General features: G+C 39.4%; 1 protein-coding gene across 1 annotated transcript in view; it reads right to left on the bottom strand.

Annotated features, from left to right (window-relative positions):
* The window catches only part of LOC112114243 (vitellogenin-1-like), a 44,655-nt gene that overhangs the window by 11,894 nt on the left and 13,580 nt on the right, over nt 1–19,181 (bottom strand). The window contains exons 12-24 of the mRNA XM_029912385.1: nt 17,626–17,843; nt 17,431–17,528; nt 14,299–14,423; nt 14,101–14,202; nt 13,897–14,016; nt 13,446–13,635; nt 13,267–13,360; nt 12,964–13,149; nt 7,340–7,484; nt 4,245–4,464; nt 3,290–3,465; nt 2,599–2,893; nt 2,064–2,173 (exon numbers count right to left, since the gene is read on the bottom strand). Coding sequence (XP_029768245.1) covers nt 2,064–2,173; nt 2,599–2,893; nt 3,290–3,465; nt 4,245–4,464; nt 7,340–7,484; nt 12,964–13,149; nt 13,267–13,360; nt 13,446–13,635; nt 13,897–14,016; nt 14,101–14,202; nt 14,299–14,423; nt 17,431–17,528; nt 17,626–17,843 — 2,079 coding nt within the window. The remainder of the gene's footprint in view (nt 1–2,063; nt 2,174–2,598; nt 2,894–3,289; nt 3,466–4,244; nt 4,465–7,339; nt 7,485–12,963; nt 13,150–13,266; nt 13,361–13,445; nt 13,636–13,896; nt 14,017–14,100; nt 14,203–14,298; nt 14,424–17,430; nt 17,529–17,625; nt 17,844–19,181) is intronic.

Genomic DNA, 19,181 nt, shown 5'->3' with positions numbered 1-19,181 from the left:
TCCTTCCGCGCTCCCGGTCTTCGGGGCACTTCGGAGTGAAGGACCCGCCGCAGAATTGCCGCCGAAGACCCGGAGTGCGGAAGGACCCCCCCGCCGCCGAATTGCCGCCCCCCCAAATCCTGGTGCCCTAGGCGACCGCCTAGGTTGCCTAAATGGAAGTGCCGGCCCTGATGAAAACTTCCTCTCCTAACTGGAAGCTCTTGTGTCAGTAATCAGATACTATGTCACACGGAGGCACCTAAACAGTGTAACATATCATTATAAAACTAGAGCTGGTTAAAAATATTTTATTTGTATAAAAAAGGGCAGGATTTTTTCATTACAAATTTCACAAAACCATTTTCCTATTTTGTGACCAGCCCTAATAACAAGAACTTTACAGGAAGAATCCATAAAGCCACCACATTTTCCTCCTCATTTAAGTACCTCCTTAAAACTCACCTCTGCTGTGATGCACACAGAATCTGCCTTCTGATAATGTCTAGGCAGGTGGCAAGCTCTTATTACTGCTACTGATTGTCTAAGAATTCTGCACATAGCTAGTCTGTGCTAAAATATCTTATTATTTTGTTATCCCTTTCTCCCCCCCCCCCAACATGCCACGCCTGCTTGTTATTTACTATATGGTTCTACACCACCTAACTCAGAATAGCCTTGATCTTGTTGAGGCTTCTAGGACTACAGCAATATGCAGGTATTATAATAATATTATCAATAATAAAAATGATTACCAGTCCATTGTGGCTGCTCTAGATGACACCATAGTATTCTTCACATTCTGACATTGGATATTAAATCATTTGGGGTCACTCACTCTTCAGAATGTCCACGTGAAATGAACATAAAAGTCATTTTTCTCCTCCCATCTTCCCAGTAACTGCTCTACAAGTTCTCTCCCTCCAAAGTGCTCTGTTTAATGCCATATACTCTATCACATCACATGCTAATATGTCTTCCCTTATGACATCCCACAACTTTTCCTTGAGTCAGCCTCTCTGTCTCTTTCCTTCAATCTTCATCTGTTGGACTCTCTTACTCGTACAGTTGTCAAGACTGTCCTTTACACGATCAAACCAACTGAGCCTGCACTCCCTCATTTTTTTCATTTATAAGAATTATTTTGAGAATGTATGAAACATACACATTCCTCATGTGGTCTTTCTTACTTATGCCACTCATCCATCTCAACATTCACATTTTTCTGTGGAAAAGATCACTTGCTCATATTTCTTCTTTGAAGCCCAACCCTCAGTGCCAGACTTTAAAACTGGATGGACTAGTTTTATAGACTTCCCTTTTAATCTTACTGGTATCTTCCTGCCACATATTACACCACTTATCTATCTCCATTTGAGCCAGGCATTTATTACCCTAGCTCTAATTTCATCCTCTACTTCCCCATTTTCTGGAACCCAGATACTTGACATTTTGTGGTTTTGGTATTGTCTGTCCATCTAGTTGTAGGAATAATTCTTCAGTGATCACATTAGTAAAATTACATACCATATATTGTTTTTCCTCTGCTTATTTTGAGTCCAAGTCTCTCCTACACATCTCTCTATTTATAAAGATCCTCTTCTAGACTATCTTTCTTCTCACTGCGTAGAATGATATAATCTGCAAACAACATGCACCAAAGTGCCTCCTTCTTTTGTATGTTCCTTGTAAGGGTATCCAGGATGAGGATAAACAAGAAAGGGCTCAATGCTGATCCCTGATGCACTCCCACCTTTACCAATCATTCTTCTCTTTCACTACTAGGAAGTTTTGACTGTTGACATTGCACCTACATATATGGCTTTAACAAACTGCACACAAAGTTCGGTATCATTTTCTCCCTCGTACGCCTCTGGATGACTTTCCTGGGAACTTGGGCAAAGATCAATGAACACTATGTGAATATTTTCCCTCTTCTCTCTGAATTTTTCTCACTAGCTGCCTCAGCTCAAAATCAGCATCTATTGTCAATCTTCCTGGCACAGAGCTATATGGGTTTGTTCTAATATCTACTTCACTTCTTAGTTTAATGATCATTAAAGTAAACACTTAAATGTTGGACTTACCAAATGGGACTTGAAGCGGAGTCGGTACATTTCTGGAACGTGCTGTTCCTGCAAAATTCCAAAACAAATTATTGCCTGCAATGATTCAACAAGAATCAGATCACATTCAACTATGATACATTAAAGATGGTTACCCAATCTCCAGATGAGTCATAACTGCTGCGACTGGTGTATTGAGACTTAGCATGTTTCCTCTCATCTTTTCTATCAGTTTTGCTGAAAGGATACGACTCCTTGGAACGCTTCTTGGCATCGTAGCGAGCTTTATCAGCATTTTCACTGCTGCTGCTGCTGCTGCTGCTGCTGCTGCTGCTGGGTCTGCCGGTGGTGGTTTCACTGCTGCTGCTGCTGCTGCTGCTGCTAGAGCTGCTCTGCTGTTTGCGTGCAGCCTTGGAATGTTTCTTCTCGTGAAAACCTCTCTCTTGATCGGCACTAGTAGCGTGTACAGTAGGTGGTTTCTTAGAATGTGTCTTAGCTGTATGTTTTCCTCCATCAGCTTTGCTGCTGCTGCTACTGCTGCTGCTGCTGCTGCTACTGCTGCTGCTGCTTTTCCCAAATGGAGATAACTTCTTTCCTTTGGTTTTAGAATGCCCTTTGCTGCGGGGCCCTTTCTGCTCATGTTCTTGATGCCCCTTCTGCTGTTCCTTGCTTGGTGGGCCCAATGAATCGTCAAAGGAAGATACATCTTTCTTCTTCAGATTTATCTGGTCACGCTGAGAATCACTGCTGGACTGGCTGCTGGATGAGCTGGAGCTACTGTTGCTGCTGCTGCTGCTGCTGCTAGAGCTGGATGATGATTTTCTGTCTTTTCGGATAACGAGTGATTTTTCCTAGTAGAAGACATGAGCAGAGAAAGACAATTATTATTCTGTTCACTTGCGGAAGTTTTTAAGTAAAATGCTCTTCTGAGAGAAAGAAGTCTTTCTGTTGTCCTTCAGAAAGCAAGGTCTCGTCCCCAAGTAGAGACTTCATCTCTGTTTATAACATATTTTAGTGATGTCCACATGGGATGGTGCTCTAAACCAATACATTTAGATGACTATATGTAGAAGTTATGGTGCATAGAATTGTGCATGACTGAAGTTAATACTGTATGATGTTATTTCCTACACTATCTAAAGTACTAAGTTTGTCTTGTTATTGTCACTTTATTTACTATTAAGAGTGTACTAAGTGTGTGTATATTGTCCCCTGCAAGTCTAGAAGTGTATATATTAGATAAGTACCTGGGTCTGGACTGTGGGATCATCAAGGATTTTCTTCAGTTTTTTAATTGCCTCTTTGCCAGAAGCTAGTTCCGTTTCTGTGTCTTCAAATTTTACTAAACGCACCATTTTCGCAGCAGCCTGAGCACCTGCTTGGATTGTTACTTGTATTTTCTCAATTGATGACCCTGTATGGACTGACATTACATGGCAATTAATATCACTGTTGCTGGTTATTGTTATTAATAGCAGTAGAGGACTACACTAGCCGTAGTATTGTATAACAGTATTGTTACTGTTTTTTGTTGTTAATAGCAGTAGAGGACTACAATAGCCCAGAATGTGCCAATTTCTGCTTTTATATTGTATGTGGGAGATAAAGCAACATTTTTTTTGCAGTTATATTTGCATTTGGTGAAAATGGATATTTCTGGTATTTAGTGACTTCGATAGTGTGTCATGCAAATTGAACTTACATACATTTTTCAGTGTTGAGCATGACGCTAGATTCATTTCAAGTGAATAAAAAATTGCAGATAATCCAGTCAGCACATCCAGGTCACTGGAATAAATTGCTTTTTTTTACCAGAGTTTATTGGCAGTGCCTTACTTGGCAACAGCTCTGATAAGAGAATTACACATTTGTTGCCATATCGGTCTTGACAAATTAACATGAATTTCTGTGTTTATATATTAATTAATTAGATATTGTGCTTGCCTCTGGACATTTAAAGGATGGTCCAGAGTTCAGGCCATTAGCCTGGGACTTGGGAAACCTTTGTTCAATATCTTTCTCTGTTACAGGTTTCATGTATGACCATGGACTAGTCATTTAGTCTCTCTGGAGTGTCGTGACAATAAATATATTAAATATTGTAAGGTGCTGAGATACTAAGGGCCATGAATAGGAGCCATGAAAGTGCCTAAGATAGAAAGACAAATATTTATTAGTTTCTCTCAAGACAATAGTATTTACCTGGTTTGCAGGTAAGTTTAAAAGCATTCTCCCCAACCAGATAATAGAGAGGAGCCTTTCTGATAAATGCAGCATTCACACTTTTCCTTTCTGCGCAAATTTCAACTCCAAATGTACTTGCATTGAAGCACATGGAACGAACAGATGGTACTTTCTGTTGGGATGATTGTCCAGCTGAATAGATGTTTCCTGTTGAAATGATTTCTGAAGACAGTCTACCCTATTGTGTAATAAACACATGTCAATGTTAGATTCTGTGATGCCAATAATAAAAAAATATCATCAAATTGTTAAGTCTCCTGTTTTAAGAATAGATTCCTGTATGTTTTATAGAGGTGATTAATTGATTTGCTTGAGATTCTGGTCGTCTGACATGGAATGACCTTGTTGTCAGCTGGTCAAATTGGCCATGTCATCTCATGGTCAAGTAGGCCATGTCATCTCACGTTTATGGTATCTATTTAGAATAGAAGGGGAAGGAGCATCAGGATTTAAGGCTGGAAAATGGAGTTCCACCTAATCGTGCTAATTATTTTATTTGGCTTTGTTTGTTCAGTGATTCAAGCTGTGTTCACTGAATCCCAGAATCTCGGTAACCCTATAATGACTGTAGAAGTTCTAGACAAAAAGAAATTTATAGTATGGAATTCTGTCCTACAATAAACATTGAGCCAAATTGTGGAGCCCTTACTCAAGTCAATGGAGCATTTGCCTTGATAGGGTTCTAATAAAGACTACAGGTTTCATCAGCTAAGAAAGCCACAAAGATCTCCTAGATGGCCATAGTGGATGACATTAGAAAGTGCTTCCCCTAAGCATTCCATATATGGCAAACAATGGTTCCAAAGGACCCAATGAATTACAGTTAAGAGGTTGGAACTAAATCTGTGCAATGCAATTTATGGTTTCCCTGATCAATGAAGCTAACAGCTAAAGGGACAGAACCATGAGTTTCCACCAGCCAGGTGCATAGTGCCTCTTTAAATGTAGTAAAAGATTTACAACCAATTTTACTTTTTCATAAATGAGTAAATACTTCACATTTTTGTGGACTGCCTGACAAGATTCCTGAGTTGTCAGAGGCATACTCTAAAAATACAGCTTTTAATGGTAGCTCTTTCTTTTGCAGGTAAATTCCAACTATGCTGGGAATCGTTCAAGTTAGGCTTATCATTTAGTTACTGTTCATTTAGTGTCAGTTCAACAGTCAGGGCCAGATTCTGTGCTGCAGCTCTCCGCAGATGCAGCAGAGAGACACAGACTAGGAGGATTCAGCTTGTTTCAGTGCCACAGGGGCTGCTCCACCTTATATACTCCTGGGGGAATTCTGCACCACTGCATGCATGCATAATTAGTGAGCCATGCATATTTTTATTTTTTTGCTGCAGTTCTGCCTTTTGTGGCGCTAGAACACAGCAGCAGCTCCCAGCCAGATAGGGAAGAAAAGAGCCTTCTTCACAGCAGGCCAGGTCAGGAGATAGGGGCTATGAGGAGACAGACAGCATGAATGCTGGCGGGGTCAGACAAGGGCTCATAAGGGCTAGTGGGGGAGGATAGACTGGGGCAGGAGCTGAATGGGAGTGGAGGCATAGGGCCACAGGGGGAAGGGAGGTGCAGGGCCACATGGTGATGGGGAGGGGGTGCAGAGCTACATAGGGACATAGGGTGTCTGAATGGGGGCATAGATACACATGGAGATGAGGCGGGGGTGCAGGGCCACATGGAGATGGGGAGAGTAGATGTCTGAGTGCAGGTGGGGGGACACATGTGGACAGGGGGTGCAAGGACACACAGGGATGTGGGGAGTGGGTGTCTTAAGTGGTGGTGGAGGGACAAATGTGCCTGACTGAATGGAGGAGGCTATGGGTCAGCCAGGATCTGTATGGGGGAAGCTCCCTAACAGTCCCTCTCCCTGCCCGCCCCCCAAAAAACCCCCGTTCCATACTTTTCCCACCCATACCCAACAACCTTCCAAGTTCACACCCAGGCTCCTTGTCAGCAATTATTTCCCTTTCACTCAGATCCTCCATTACCCCTGACTCCCCCCAGCCTTTGCACTGCCTCTGGGGCACGTGGGAAATATGGTTCTGTATTGTAGTTTAAACAAATTATTACTCAGAGTTCTGTCTTAATATGCAAAGTAATCTATTTGTCAAAAAACATTTTCTGAATCTTTTTTTGTCTGTTACACACATACTTGCTGACAGGTATTTTGAAATAAATGACCAAAAATAATTGAAACGGGTGTGATTATATTGAGTTATTTTGACAAATAAAATATGCAGAATTTTGCAGAATTTGAAAATATTGTGTGCAGAATTTTTCATTTTTTGGCACAGAATCCTCCCAGGAGTACTTATAGCAGCCTCCCCATGATTGCCTATAGGCTTTGCCACAGCAAAGCACTATGGCCACTCTCCTTTGGACCCCCATCCCATCCATGAACCAATTGCCAACATACCCCTCTGACAGAGGCTGTGAGGGGGACAGTACAGTGTTTTGTACACCATCCCTTGTTGCTCTTGCATTGGAGGAATTCTCCACAGGGCCATTGTGTCTCTTATATGTTACTAGAGCATCACGAAGACGCTGAACTAGAAAGCCCTTACTGAAAACTGTGTCCCCAAAATGGAATTATAGTCAGTCATTTGACTTGTCACAAAAACAGACATTCATCCCTGAACCAGAAATGCCCCATTCCTCAACATCAAATTTCAGTTCTACTTGTTGAATAATCCACCTGTCGCCGCATGGAACATTTTCTAACCCTCTGTTAATTTACAGGAAGGCTACATGAGAGTTACAATGCATTTAAAGGGTTGTGGGCCTTTCCCATAGGAAATTGCAAAAATTAATTATTCAAGACAATGTTATAGTTTCTAAACACAATTATGTTAGCCTGACACTGTGATTAAATTCCAGATTTTTGTTATATCATTACTATTGGGTTATTTTTGTCCGAAGGTTGTACTTGACTCATTTTGAAAAAAATAATGGGTCAGAAATCATTAATACAAATTCACTTCTGGATAAAGGAGATAATCTTACACAGATCAAAAAAACAAAAGGAGTGTTCAAAATCCAATATGTGTTACCCTTATTTTATCACTCTCGCTTGATGCGGAACCTGAATCGAAGGACAGCTTCATTATGTCAGGCACTGCCTCAGGTAGAAGAACTGGCGTCATCTTAGTGGCAGCTAAGTCTTCAAGATTTCGTGTAACAGCATACGTCTTAGACCTGCAGAATAAACATGAAGGGGAATGTTGTATCGATAAGCACTTCTGAGGAAAAGATCTGAATTATATCTTGTGGCGTGTACTTAGCAACAAACATCCTACCTTGCAAATTACTTCACAGATATTTACAGAAGTCATCCTGCTAGTGAGATTGTCAAGCCCTATAAAGGCTGCAGAGAAATGTAGACCAACATTTTCAAAGTTGGGTGCAATCACTGAAAGCAGTGGGCTCTGTGCATGTAAGCACATTGGAAAACGGGGCTACTTAGTCTGGTGTCTAGCTATGGATTTAATTGCTTAGCTTTTGGCTCCCAAGTTTGGAAATTACGGCCTTCTTTTTAATTTTCAAAATTGTACATAGCCTAGAAAAGACTAGCACTTGGGATGCTTGTTTCTAAACTGTTACTTCATCCTCTCTTTTTTATAATTAAAAATAATAAACACCAGGGAAAGTACGCCATGAAATGTAAATTCTTGTGTGACATTTATTAAAAATGCCATTGAAGAGAGGCGCCGAGAGTCACCTGAGCAAGGCATCCGCAACTTGCTGCAACTGCGTTATCGCTAGAATCATTGCTTTTCCCAGACCAGGAATGTTCAGAACTTTATTTACATAATAATATTCAGTACCGAAGTTCCTAAGCTGTTGTTTATGGACTGCTGGTGGTCCAAGAGCACTCAGATCTGGTACTAGTAACATGGGATGAGATTCTGTATTGCACCCCTTAGAGGCTCAGAATGAGGAGGTGGCTTTAAGCCACCTTTGTGCCATCCCAATCCTGGGCTGCTCCATGGCCTGGAGAATCCTCCCCCAGCCAGATGTGGGGCTTTTAAGGTCCCTTTACACCTCTCCAGCCCTTTTACCAGGTGTAAGGGGGCCCACACAGAGATGAGGATCTTACCTCTGGTGCTTGCTCTTTATTTCTAGCTGTTTAATAGCATTAAAATACAACTAAAAATACCTTATGTACTCTCCTAATGTTTCTTTTTCATGTCACCAATTGCCGTAGCTACCACAGGGTTGTTATGGGATTGTGAATGAGAGGAGGTGGCCTGCCTGACCGCGAATGGGGAGATGGCCTATGAGATGATCTCTATTATAATGAGGTCCACACTGTGTGAAAGTCTGAGCGCTCTCAATCTTCCCTATTTGAAAGGTGAATTTGTATTCATTTGATGGTGCTCTCTTCCTCTTGAAGACTCTTGCCATGCTGCGTGCACTGTAAAGCACACAATTGCACTTCATGTGGAACACCTCAATAAAACACGTGTCACCCAGGGGGGCTTTGTTTGCTTTTCCTGCTCTCCCATTTTAGATAAGGACATGACAGCAACGCTCCATGCTGAGCGTGAGTAGAACCTTGAAGAATGGAATCTGAAGTGAAATATTCTTCCTAACAAGCTGAGTGGATAAAAGAAAATACAAATCAACATGCATTTCAGATGGCTCATCTGGATAAGGGAGACAAAGGAAAAAGCAAATGGCTTTTATTTCAGGCCCATTCAATAATTTAAATGACCACCGAACAGCAGGCTGGGTCTCCAGGCACAAAGCTCTCCTATTCCTTTTTTTTTTAAGTATTATTTTTTTATGCCAATAGTCTACTCCTGCCACCTAATGAAAGCGGAGGATCAATTCCTCCCTGTTGTGCTCAGAGAGCTGACAATGCAGCTGCATCAGAGGTGACACATGTCAATGTCTGCAGAATCACACAGCACAGTAAAAATAGGCTGTAAGAGCCAACTCTGGCTCTTTAACAAGAAAAAAACAGTTACAAAGAGGGCCTACAGCTATGATATGAAAGAATCTGTTCTCTGTGATCCCACACAAGGGAGAAAATAAAAGGGAGATTTTCCAATATATGTATTAGTGTATTTCTTGGATAACAGAAGAAGCTGTTCATTTATCTGTGATATAATATCAGCCAAATTCAATGTGTGTGCGTGTGCGTGGGGGGGGGGTGGATTCTGTTGAACTGGGCCCATTTATGTCAGCAGCGAGTGTTGTCCTAAGTACTAGCATAGAAAAAAGAAAATAAGAGCTATATATGAATATGTTTCATTATTTAAAAAGTCTTTATTCATTTTAAAACACTACCTATAAGAACTACATAAATGATACGCAAGTAACAACCCTATGGCCAAATTCTGATCTCATTTGCACCAGTGAAAAGCCAAAGTACCTCCGTTGAAATCCACAGAATTACTCTTGATTAATACCAGGAAAAATTAATTCAGAATCTGGCACAAGAATGTTAAAAAAATAAAGTTTTGAACTGGTATGGAACTTCCCTCCCACACATGCACACCACATCTCCTTAGTAATGTCCTGTACGACACACTGGCCCACTTGTGTACTCCTTCCTAGGAGAGTGAAATTATCCCATGTCACATAAAATTGTGCAATTCTGTCATTAATCTTATTTATAAGAGGCTCTTGTGAAGCAATTTCTGCCAGGCCAACCTACAATTTTTAAAAAACTGGGACACAGCACTATGCAAGCGAATGTATATATTTCAATAGCTTGTCATTATGAATATGAGATACATTTTCAAAGAGTGCATTCTCTGGCATCTCTCCATACATATACTTTAAGCACAAGGCTCTGATTTTCCCCAAAGTTTATTTACATTTCTTCCTGTAAATGTTATAGGAAAAAATATGTTTTTAAGTGGCCATCTGCTGGCAAGCTGAATATAATACCAATAAATATGCAAAACCCAATAAGTGTGTGGAAAAGGTTTTAAAAATACCTAGGGTTTGTATTGTTTCTCAAATTCAGTTTAACTTTGATTGGATTGGATTGAAACAAACGCTTTGTATTTTTCATGTAGTATTATTAATGGGTAGTTGTGATATGTGTTGAAAAGGGAGTCTGAGTCCTAAATTTGCTGTCTTGTCTTGGGGCTTCAGTGTCTTTATCATCAACACTTTAAATCAATTCTTCAAAAGTCAGTGATTTCTCATCTGGGTTTTTATTTGCTGCTGGAGTCTCATGCATCTCACCATTCTCACAGAAATGGTGTACCAGCCTAGATAATATTGAACCAGATTTTACTCACAGTTACATGCCCATGGAAGTCTGGTCGCTCTCAAAGCATGAGTGCCAGGAGACAGTCATGCTAGCTTACCCATGCAGCCAACTATCTTCTCACTATCTGTAATGTCACTGTAAGCTCTCAGTGCAAGTTGGTTGGACTAGGTGACTTTTTAAGGTCTCTTTCAGCCCTGTGTTTCTATGCTGCCTAGGTAGCTCACTGACTGTGAAGTCCATAAAGACTGAGTCAAAGTGCCATATTGTAAAATATAGTTTCATTATGAAGGCTGCTCACAAATGGCTCTAAATAGCAAACACCTCCAACTTCTCAGCTTCCCCTTAAGAACCATTCCCTGTGGTTTCTTTAACAGAGGATACAAAGGTAAATAGTGTCAGAAAATTTCCAAAATATTGAATCCAATAGATTTCTTCTAACTTGACAGGAAGCACTGAACTATTCAAAATATCATGCAAAACAAATCCATATTAAATTAAGATTTCCTGCTAATTCTCCATATATTGATTTAATATTTTTCCTTTTACATTTAAGATTTTACCTGTCCCAGAAGTACGTTGGTGACATGGTTCAATCTTTTGTTCTCTGATCATTCCCCTTATGTGCACATTGTTTCATTCTGAGTGCATATGCCATTACTCACTTGTTTTGTAGCATAGTTTTGAAATTCTTTTATAAGCATAAGAAAAATTGATGGTGATAAAACTTTGCTCATCTTTGCTAGAGTCTATACCATTAATGTATGTGTTTGATTAGGCATTATCTAATTATTTCTATCTAAGATGATTTCAGGTGACATATAATTTACTGTGCTTTGATACTCAGAGGTGAGCAAGGGGAAGTGGTTTGAATAGGAAAGTGTGGCTCCTGAGTTCTAATCCCACCGTTCTAATGCTGGCTCACTCTCTGACCTGGAACAAGTCATTTAACATTTCTGTGTCTAAGTTTCCTTTTCTGACAGACAAGGAAAATAACTATCTCGTTTTGCAGGAGTGTTGTACATTAGTTAAAGTTTGTATAACAATTTGAAGCTCCAGGTAAATGCTCAGCATTATTATTAATATTCATTATTATTATTTATTTCCTTAATATTCCCTTTAACCTGTCCCACACTGGAACCCACTCAGAGTGTTTGGCATAAATATCCCTTTCTAGCTGATCTCAGGAATGAACGTGTGGTCCATGCAAGAGACTGAACAAACAACTTTGGGCCATGACCCCTTTGAAGCTCTTGCACAGATAACTGATGCTCTGTCAACTGTGGAAGAACTCGCCCCTTTGTTTAGGCATCTGGAATGCTTCCTGAGCATGTTCACTGGAACCCCCAAAGTCATTGTGGAGAACCTGGTTATGATCACTCTTGATAGAGTGAAGGATTCACGCTTGGAGGAGGGTGTAATACAGAATGTCTAATAAGACAGTTTGCGACCATAATAGGGAGAGGGGACTTTTAAGGGCGAATAATGATCAGCCTCCATGACTGCTAAACTGAAGAGGCCTGCAGAGCTTCCAGGAGCCAGCAGCCATGAATGCTAACTTCAGGTGGGTCAAACACTGAATTCTTTCATTGCTGCTATATTCCTAGAACAGAAACTTGTTAACATTTCTGGGCACTGTAGATTTCTGTTGTTGCTGGCACTTCTCCTTTGTGATGAATTTTCAGCCTGGCTATCTGTGTCTTTTGTATGTGAACATTTTCCTAAGCTTTGGTCTGCTGCTTTGATTCCTTGGACACTCTCTTTTTCCCCCCTCCCTGCCTCTCTTTGTGCTTGTATTTCTATCTGGTTTTGGTTCGTTGCATCTGGCTGCAATAGTTTTCCAGAGTGTTTTGCAGTTGCATGAATGGTAGTAAATCAAGTAGACCAATCAGGCAAGAAGATCAAATGCCCACCACAGGAAAACCAGATAAAAACACAAGAAATGCTGAATTCTGTACAATTTTAAAACATTGAATGTGTGTATGTGTGTGTGATTAGCAATGTATTCCAATTATAATCAATGGTGTTCATTCTGCTTAAACCTAACCTTATGCTTTCAAATGCAAACTTTTTAATACATATATATTGTGTAGTTATTTGAGAGAAAAAAATGATGAAATGAATGTTATAAACAATTTGGGCCTAAAAGTGGTTTAAAAGAGAAAAGCAAGTGAAGACCACTGGAGAGAAGTGGCATTTATATAAGCATAATTTTTGATTCAAGGCATTTACTCTATAATAAGTAAGTTATGCCAGACAGTGCCAGTCAGCCAAATTATTTGCATGGGGTGATTCCTAAAAAGGAAATGCATTTTATTTTCAAAAGATTCCTTTCTGCATTACTACATAGAAAAATAATATAATATCACCAAAAGCATCATAATATGACTGATACAACCTGATATGAGAAAGTTCAGAAATCCGAGTCATAAAATGGATGCAGCTTACCTTAGAGTAACAACATCAGTTTCCTGGCTGCATGGTGGGATTTCCAATTTGAAATTCTTATCCTTAATATTCAGAGTAGCCGCAACGTTCATAGGGATATTTATATTCGCTTTAGCATGTGCCTCCAATCCAGCTTGGAACAGGTGTGTATTAGTTCCCATTACAAAGATCATGTCCTTGACCATGCTGAAAAATTAGAACAACATGGTGAAGTTGCAAGCATACAGTAAACAGCTGACAGATACTTACAACTGCCCTGTGCATTTGGAAATATGATCGTTTTATTTTGTACTAAATGTTTACCTTAGGGTCAGCTTGGATCGCACTTTAATATTGGCATTAAGTAAGTCAGCCAGTCTGAAATCGGAACTTGGAGTTGGTGAAATCTGTGCCTGAACTATTGTAAAGAAAGAAAAGAATATGAAACTGTGTAAAAAGTACCTTGCAGTCCTGCATACCACTTGATATTCAATTTGCCTTACCACTTCCTGCAACATTTGTGAAAGAAGCATGATACAAGCTTGTCTCCATTGGGAATCCAATACACATAGGCACAATGCGACGGACTTCCGCAGACAACAAAGCTTTCGACCACTGGGTCCCTACACCACTTTGAAGATGATTTATGAATTTCTTTATTGAGGGAATTTTTTCTTCTGGTCCATACAATGCCTGCAATTATAGATTTGCCCTGTTTAAATAAGTAGAACTTGAATATCATAGCCCATGTCACAAATTATGCTCCAGGAGAAAATCTGCCAGCAGTGATTATAATCACTATTGATCAAAGTTTGAACTTATTGTACATGATCAAATCCTTACAGCAAAACATCTCATGAGTGTAAAGTTAAAAAAAAAGGAAAGAGAGAAAAAAAAAGAAACAGTATTTTATGCCTTTTGATCATGTGTCTGATGGTACTATCAAAGAGCTACCTGTAATAGAGTTTGGATGGAATCCTTATCAAGTGCACCAGAGAGGATTTCTTGTCCAAACATCTTCATGTAGCCTGATGCAAAAGGTTTATCACTGGACTGTGCCTTCCAGTCAGAGAGCTGTGTGACAAGAAGAAGTTTGTTAGAATGTTCCTGGCATTGGTAGGATTAACCCCTTACTACATTTTTTTTCTGTGAACGCACCGTTTTCAGAACTTCCCTCACATCAAATGCACTGTCAGAATCACTGTCAGGTAAGTGTCTTTTCGCTAACATCTCCTGCAGTCTTTCAACTTTCAGTCCCACCTGCGTAAAGAAGTAAATCAGAAATGAAAAAAAGTGTGGGAGGGATAAAAAAACAGTGATATTAATCAGAGAAAAATTGTGGGAACGCCCATTTACCTCCAAAGGTTCAGCAATATGTCCAACGAAATGGGCCCTCAATTTGAACAATGCTATTGATGGGAATATGCTGCCTACATTATTCAGTGTCAATGAATGGGCTGCCATTCCAATCATAAGAGACTCTAAAGAGAAAGGAAAATATACAGTAAAACGCAAGCTCAGTTAGTTTTTAAAACCACAGAGTGCAGACTGTATCAATTTACTAATTGCATAATATGAGCAATACAGCATGACATGAGAGAGGCCAGAAATCCCAGTAATAAAACTGATGTCATAAAACTGTCATAAACAGAATATTCTGCATATTTGAACTATTAATGGACAAAATTACAACTCCCCTGCTCGTTGCATAGCAATTATGCTATTTTTTCAATTGCTTCTGCTATATCATTTACATCCGGTCAGATTCTGTAACATCAGCTTATGAGGTGCATTTACAAGACATCATTCAATGTAACTTGACAAAGGGGATCAGGAATTGAAACAGATTTGCCATCCTTTGCTAACAGTTATGGGAAAGTGATATAGATGTCCTATAAGGACAGATGGTGAGGTGTAGACGTGTCTCCCAAATTACTCTAAGGCAGTTAAATACATCTAGTAATAAATGTTGTAACTCCTTACATGAAGTGGCACTAATTGCTCAGTAATTGTTAACTGTCAAGTAAATACAAAGTAATGTAATTTATATGTATTTCCCGTTCTCTAGGTTTATCATACACAATGGGGCAGATCCTAGGGCATGGTTAATTTGTACAGAACACGTCAGATGGCTCTGTGCTAAGGTGGTTTAAAACTCTCCTTTGCACTCCCTTGATCTTGGTGCAGCTCTGCCCAGTCTAGTCCCTGTGCTGTGTGAAAGTAGCCTCAAGGCTCTTCTAAAAAAAATTGGGCTTCAACAAGAAGACCAAAACCATATGTGAGAACCAGGATAGCATAGGGGCATCCCTACTACATCTCCTTTCCTACACTCTTCCCTTGTTACACCAGCAGCAGCTAGTGTGAGTGGCTGAAGAACTCCTATGTTAGATCTCTGCCACTGGAGGATCACCCTTACTTTGGAATTATACTCCACATGCTTGTTAAACTGGCTTTAGGACCAGACTACACCAACAATGCAGCACAAAGTTGAATAAACTTTACTGAGACCCCATATTGCTGCAATCCCATTACATAACACAGGAATCTAATGGAGAAAGGACTGGAGGCAACAAACTAAGCCATCAGGAGATATAATTGTGTTCGGTCTCCAATACAGCCAAGAGATGTCATTTTAGTGTGTAATGATCCCACATTGGATCACCCACTAAGGAGTAAATCTGAGGCTTTCAACACCAGAAACACAGGTCTCCACCAATTGAGATAGGTCCATTAGCTAGTAGCATTAGTACTCTATTATCCTTTATATGACCCAGCCACTGATGCGTGTTACAGTGCATATTGTCTACATTCTAGGCCATGAAATCTTGTCATTAACCCAAACATTGCACCTACTGACACTTAATAAGAATTGCTGCTTGTAAATGATTAGATGATTACACAAAATGTATTAACTTGAAGAGAGCATGGACATTTTCCATCAGCGTGTGTCAGTAACTCATACAGCTTGAGTATCAAATATTTTTAGTTTTCTGAGAAAATATTTACCAATATTTACCAATGCAAAATCGTGTTGGCACAGTCATATGATGCACTGTAGCCACTATATCTGGAGAGATGTGGATACATATAAATGTATCTGACTAAATGGCATATCTCGAGGAAGACTGAGAGATTGATGGAAAAAAACAATGCTGACAAAAAGCAATGTTCAAAAATGAAACCCTAAAATATTAATAAATGTGTTTTATTTAATTCTGTAATAATTTCTAGAGTATCTCCCTGAATGCATTTTAAAAAGTACAAAAGTTCACATAGCACGTATTAGTGATTGTATTTCTTCAGGCGTTCTCTGTCTGCGTCTCCAAGGTAGCAAGCATGTGTATCATATATTACTGTTGTCACTGTGGTATGTACTGTACTTATTTTCATTGTAGAGCAGATTAAATGGCTATGTAAAATCCATGAAAAAAAGGCAGAGCAGTAACAAGATCTACCAAGGCGTTGCAATAAAATAATAAAATAATAATAATTAATAATAATAATAATCAATAACAACAAAATACATCAGCATTTGTCACTGTAGGTTTAGAATGTTTCAGGGACTTGTTTTTCATTGATTTTTTACAAAAATAGCTTTAAATATCCTGATAAGTTACAAAAGTGATAAAAACATCCAAATACAGAGGGACTGTGTTTATAGATATAATTCCCCTAGTCTGCCAGCTAAATATGCCAAATTGTTGGGGCTGTCATGGTCATTTGTATCGGGGAACCACTTAAATAATCACCATTATCAAATAAAACTTGCATGAAAATAGCTAGAATTTGGTTGAGCAAGCATGTGTCTTCTTATCATGCTTTCTCTCTTTATACAGCTAACGGCCATACACTGCCTATGACCTGCGCACGAAACTCCCATTGACAGGAGTGGGATATCAACAGGATCCCATGCAGGGATCTACTGTATTGTATAGGAGAATTAAGGGTATGATGGTGCAAGCAAAATCTATGAACGTAAATCTTAGTTGTTTGTGGGAAAAGGAAATGTTTGTGTCTGAATATTTTCAAACTTGAATATTTAAAGATGGGCACCTATTTTCAGAAGTGTTGAACATTCATAGCTGCATTTGAATTCGGGGGAGTTGTGGAGGCTCAGCACTTTTAGAAATCAGACCACTTATATTCAGTTTTGGTCAGTTTTGGTGCCCAACTATGGTTTGAAAACTTGGCCTATGTCTGCATTGTTCCTAGCCCATCATGGAAGCTATATTGGGCTGGTTGTGTACAACGTAAAATGCACAGGGATATAAATCTCTTTAAAGGGAATATCCTTAGATATGACATTATATTCCTGATGATAGAGGAATTTTCAGGTGCAATGTGCAACTGACAAGCAGTTCAGGAATCTATGGGTAGAACTGGGCTTGTATGATTGGCTTGTATGATTCCCCTCCCACCCTTAACTTATGTGTATTTTATTTCAAAGCCTACAGGTGATTAATATAGATGGAGAAATTTGAGCCTTACCTCTAAACATACTAAGGCGGAAATCTTTGCTGAATCGATAGCTAGGTCTGTCAAGTTTGGGGCTGAGTATTCTGATAGCCATTCTGCAGGCAGAGGCCCTGAAAGATTCAGTGAATTGTACCATATTAAAATCTCCATTGCAGTTTTCAGGAAAGCAAGTTTCTCTTTTAGAGAAATAATGTGTAGTGCCCTTACACGACTTGGAGATCCGGAGCTGTACTTCTGCCCAGAGCCCTCAGGGAGGTAAAGATGAAAGTTGCCACTTGCATGCTAGGTTCTTTTAGCATAGCATTAGCTAAAGTCACCAAGACAGGAAGACCTGGTTTGGTTTCAAGCAGAACAAAGGCAGCAATCATTCGGACTTGAGGATTAATCTTGTGGTTTAGGAACATCTCCAGGGTAATATCTTGTACCTGAAAATAGTAAATAGAATTTTAAGTTACCGTATGTTTGAACATTTGCAATTAACTATTCATCTTTTCCCACCCTTTACCACAATTGTAGTACAAGTCTTGTGTTAGAAACAAAATCCATGCTTAATTTTTTCCATTTAATTCTTGCAAGTAATGTGGCAACAAAGTTCATGATTTTAAGTTCAGAAGGGACCATTATGACCATCTAGTCTGACCTCATCGGGCCAAAGGACCTCATCCAATGCATTTTGCATGAAACCCAGCTTCTGTTTGAGCTATAGCAATTCTTTTAAAAAGCTAGTCAGTCTTGGCTTAAAGCCTTCAAGTGATGAAGAACCCGCCACCTACCTTGTAAGTTGTTCCAATGGTTAGTTACCCTGAACGTGCCTTTTTTTCTAGTCTGAATTTGTCTAGTTTCAACTTCCAGCCATTGGATCTCATTATAGCTTTATCTGCTAGACTGAGCAGCCCTCTACTATCAGAAATCTCTTCCCCACATAGATACTTGTAGATTCTCATCCAGCCATCTCAAGTTTACACAACAAATTTAACTGCACATTGTTATATGTGACAAATATAGTCTGAGCTGTACAATATTTAGTAGTGTAAGCATCCAGGTTGTGCAGTGTAAGGGCTTGATCCAAAGTACTTTAATGATCAAGCTCTAACTGACCTGATATTAATTCAATGATGTGGATTAGCAAATGTTAAAATAAAGGTGACTACAAGGATGCAAATGTTTCCAAAATGTACACAACTATTTCAAATTAAGCAATGAAATGAAAGGCCACCTGGTAGGACTGATTAGTGCAAATTTGTGTGTAGTAAACCACAAACCTGGGATCACATTGTTTCTTATACAGTGGAACACCCAGTCATGGGCATTAAAATACTTCAGATTAGGGTTTTTCCAAAAAGTGCATAATAAATGTAATGAAATAACTGCCTGGGCCACATGAGGAGTGCTGGGCTCAGGGGGAATCACAGCCACAATACTGCTTTGAAACACCAAAGCAGCTTTTTCTTTTCCTCTGAAGAAGAAACCATGGCTCAACCCCCATCTCCCTGCTTATATATCTCATGCAACCTAGCAGCTGTTTCCTTATTTTTTCTGCTAAGAACACATTCTGGAGCGGCTTACCCTGGAGCCAAAATATGGGATCAAGACAACATATACAAAAATTGGGTATAACAGAAATCCTGATAAAGCCTCAGTGGGATGTTGTGAATTCAGCTGATGTAAAGATTAATTAAAACCATATAATTTTTTTTTGTTTAGAACAAGAAAAGAAAAAGAAAAGAAAACAACAATATTCCACCCTGAGTGATTAAAAAAGA

The sequence above is a fragment of the Terrapene carolina genome, unplaced genomic scaffold, assembly GCF_002925995.2.
Source record: "Terrapene carolina triunguis isolate 2854851 unplaced genomic scaffold, T_m_triunguis-2.0 Scaffold211, whole genome shotgun sequence".
NCBI classification, from domain to species: Eukaryota; Metazoa; Chordata; order Testudines; family Emydidae; genus Terrapene; species Terrapene triunguis.
Note: the sequence above shows the minus strand (reverse complement) of the source record. Positions and strands in the feature narration are given on the sequence as shown.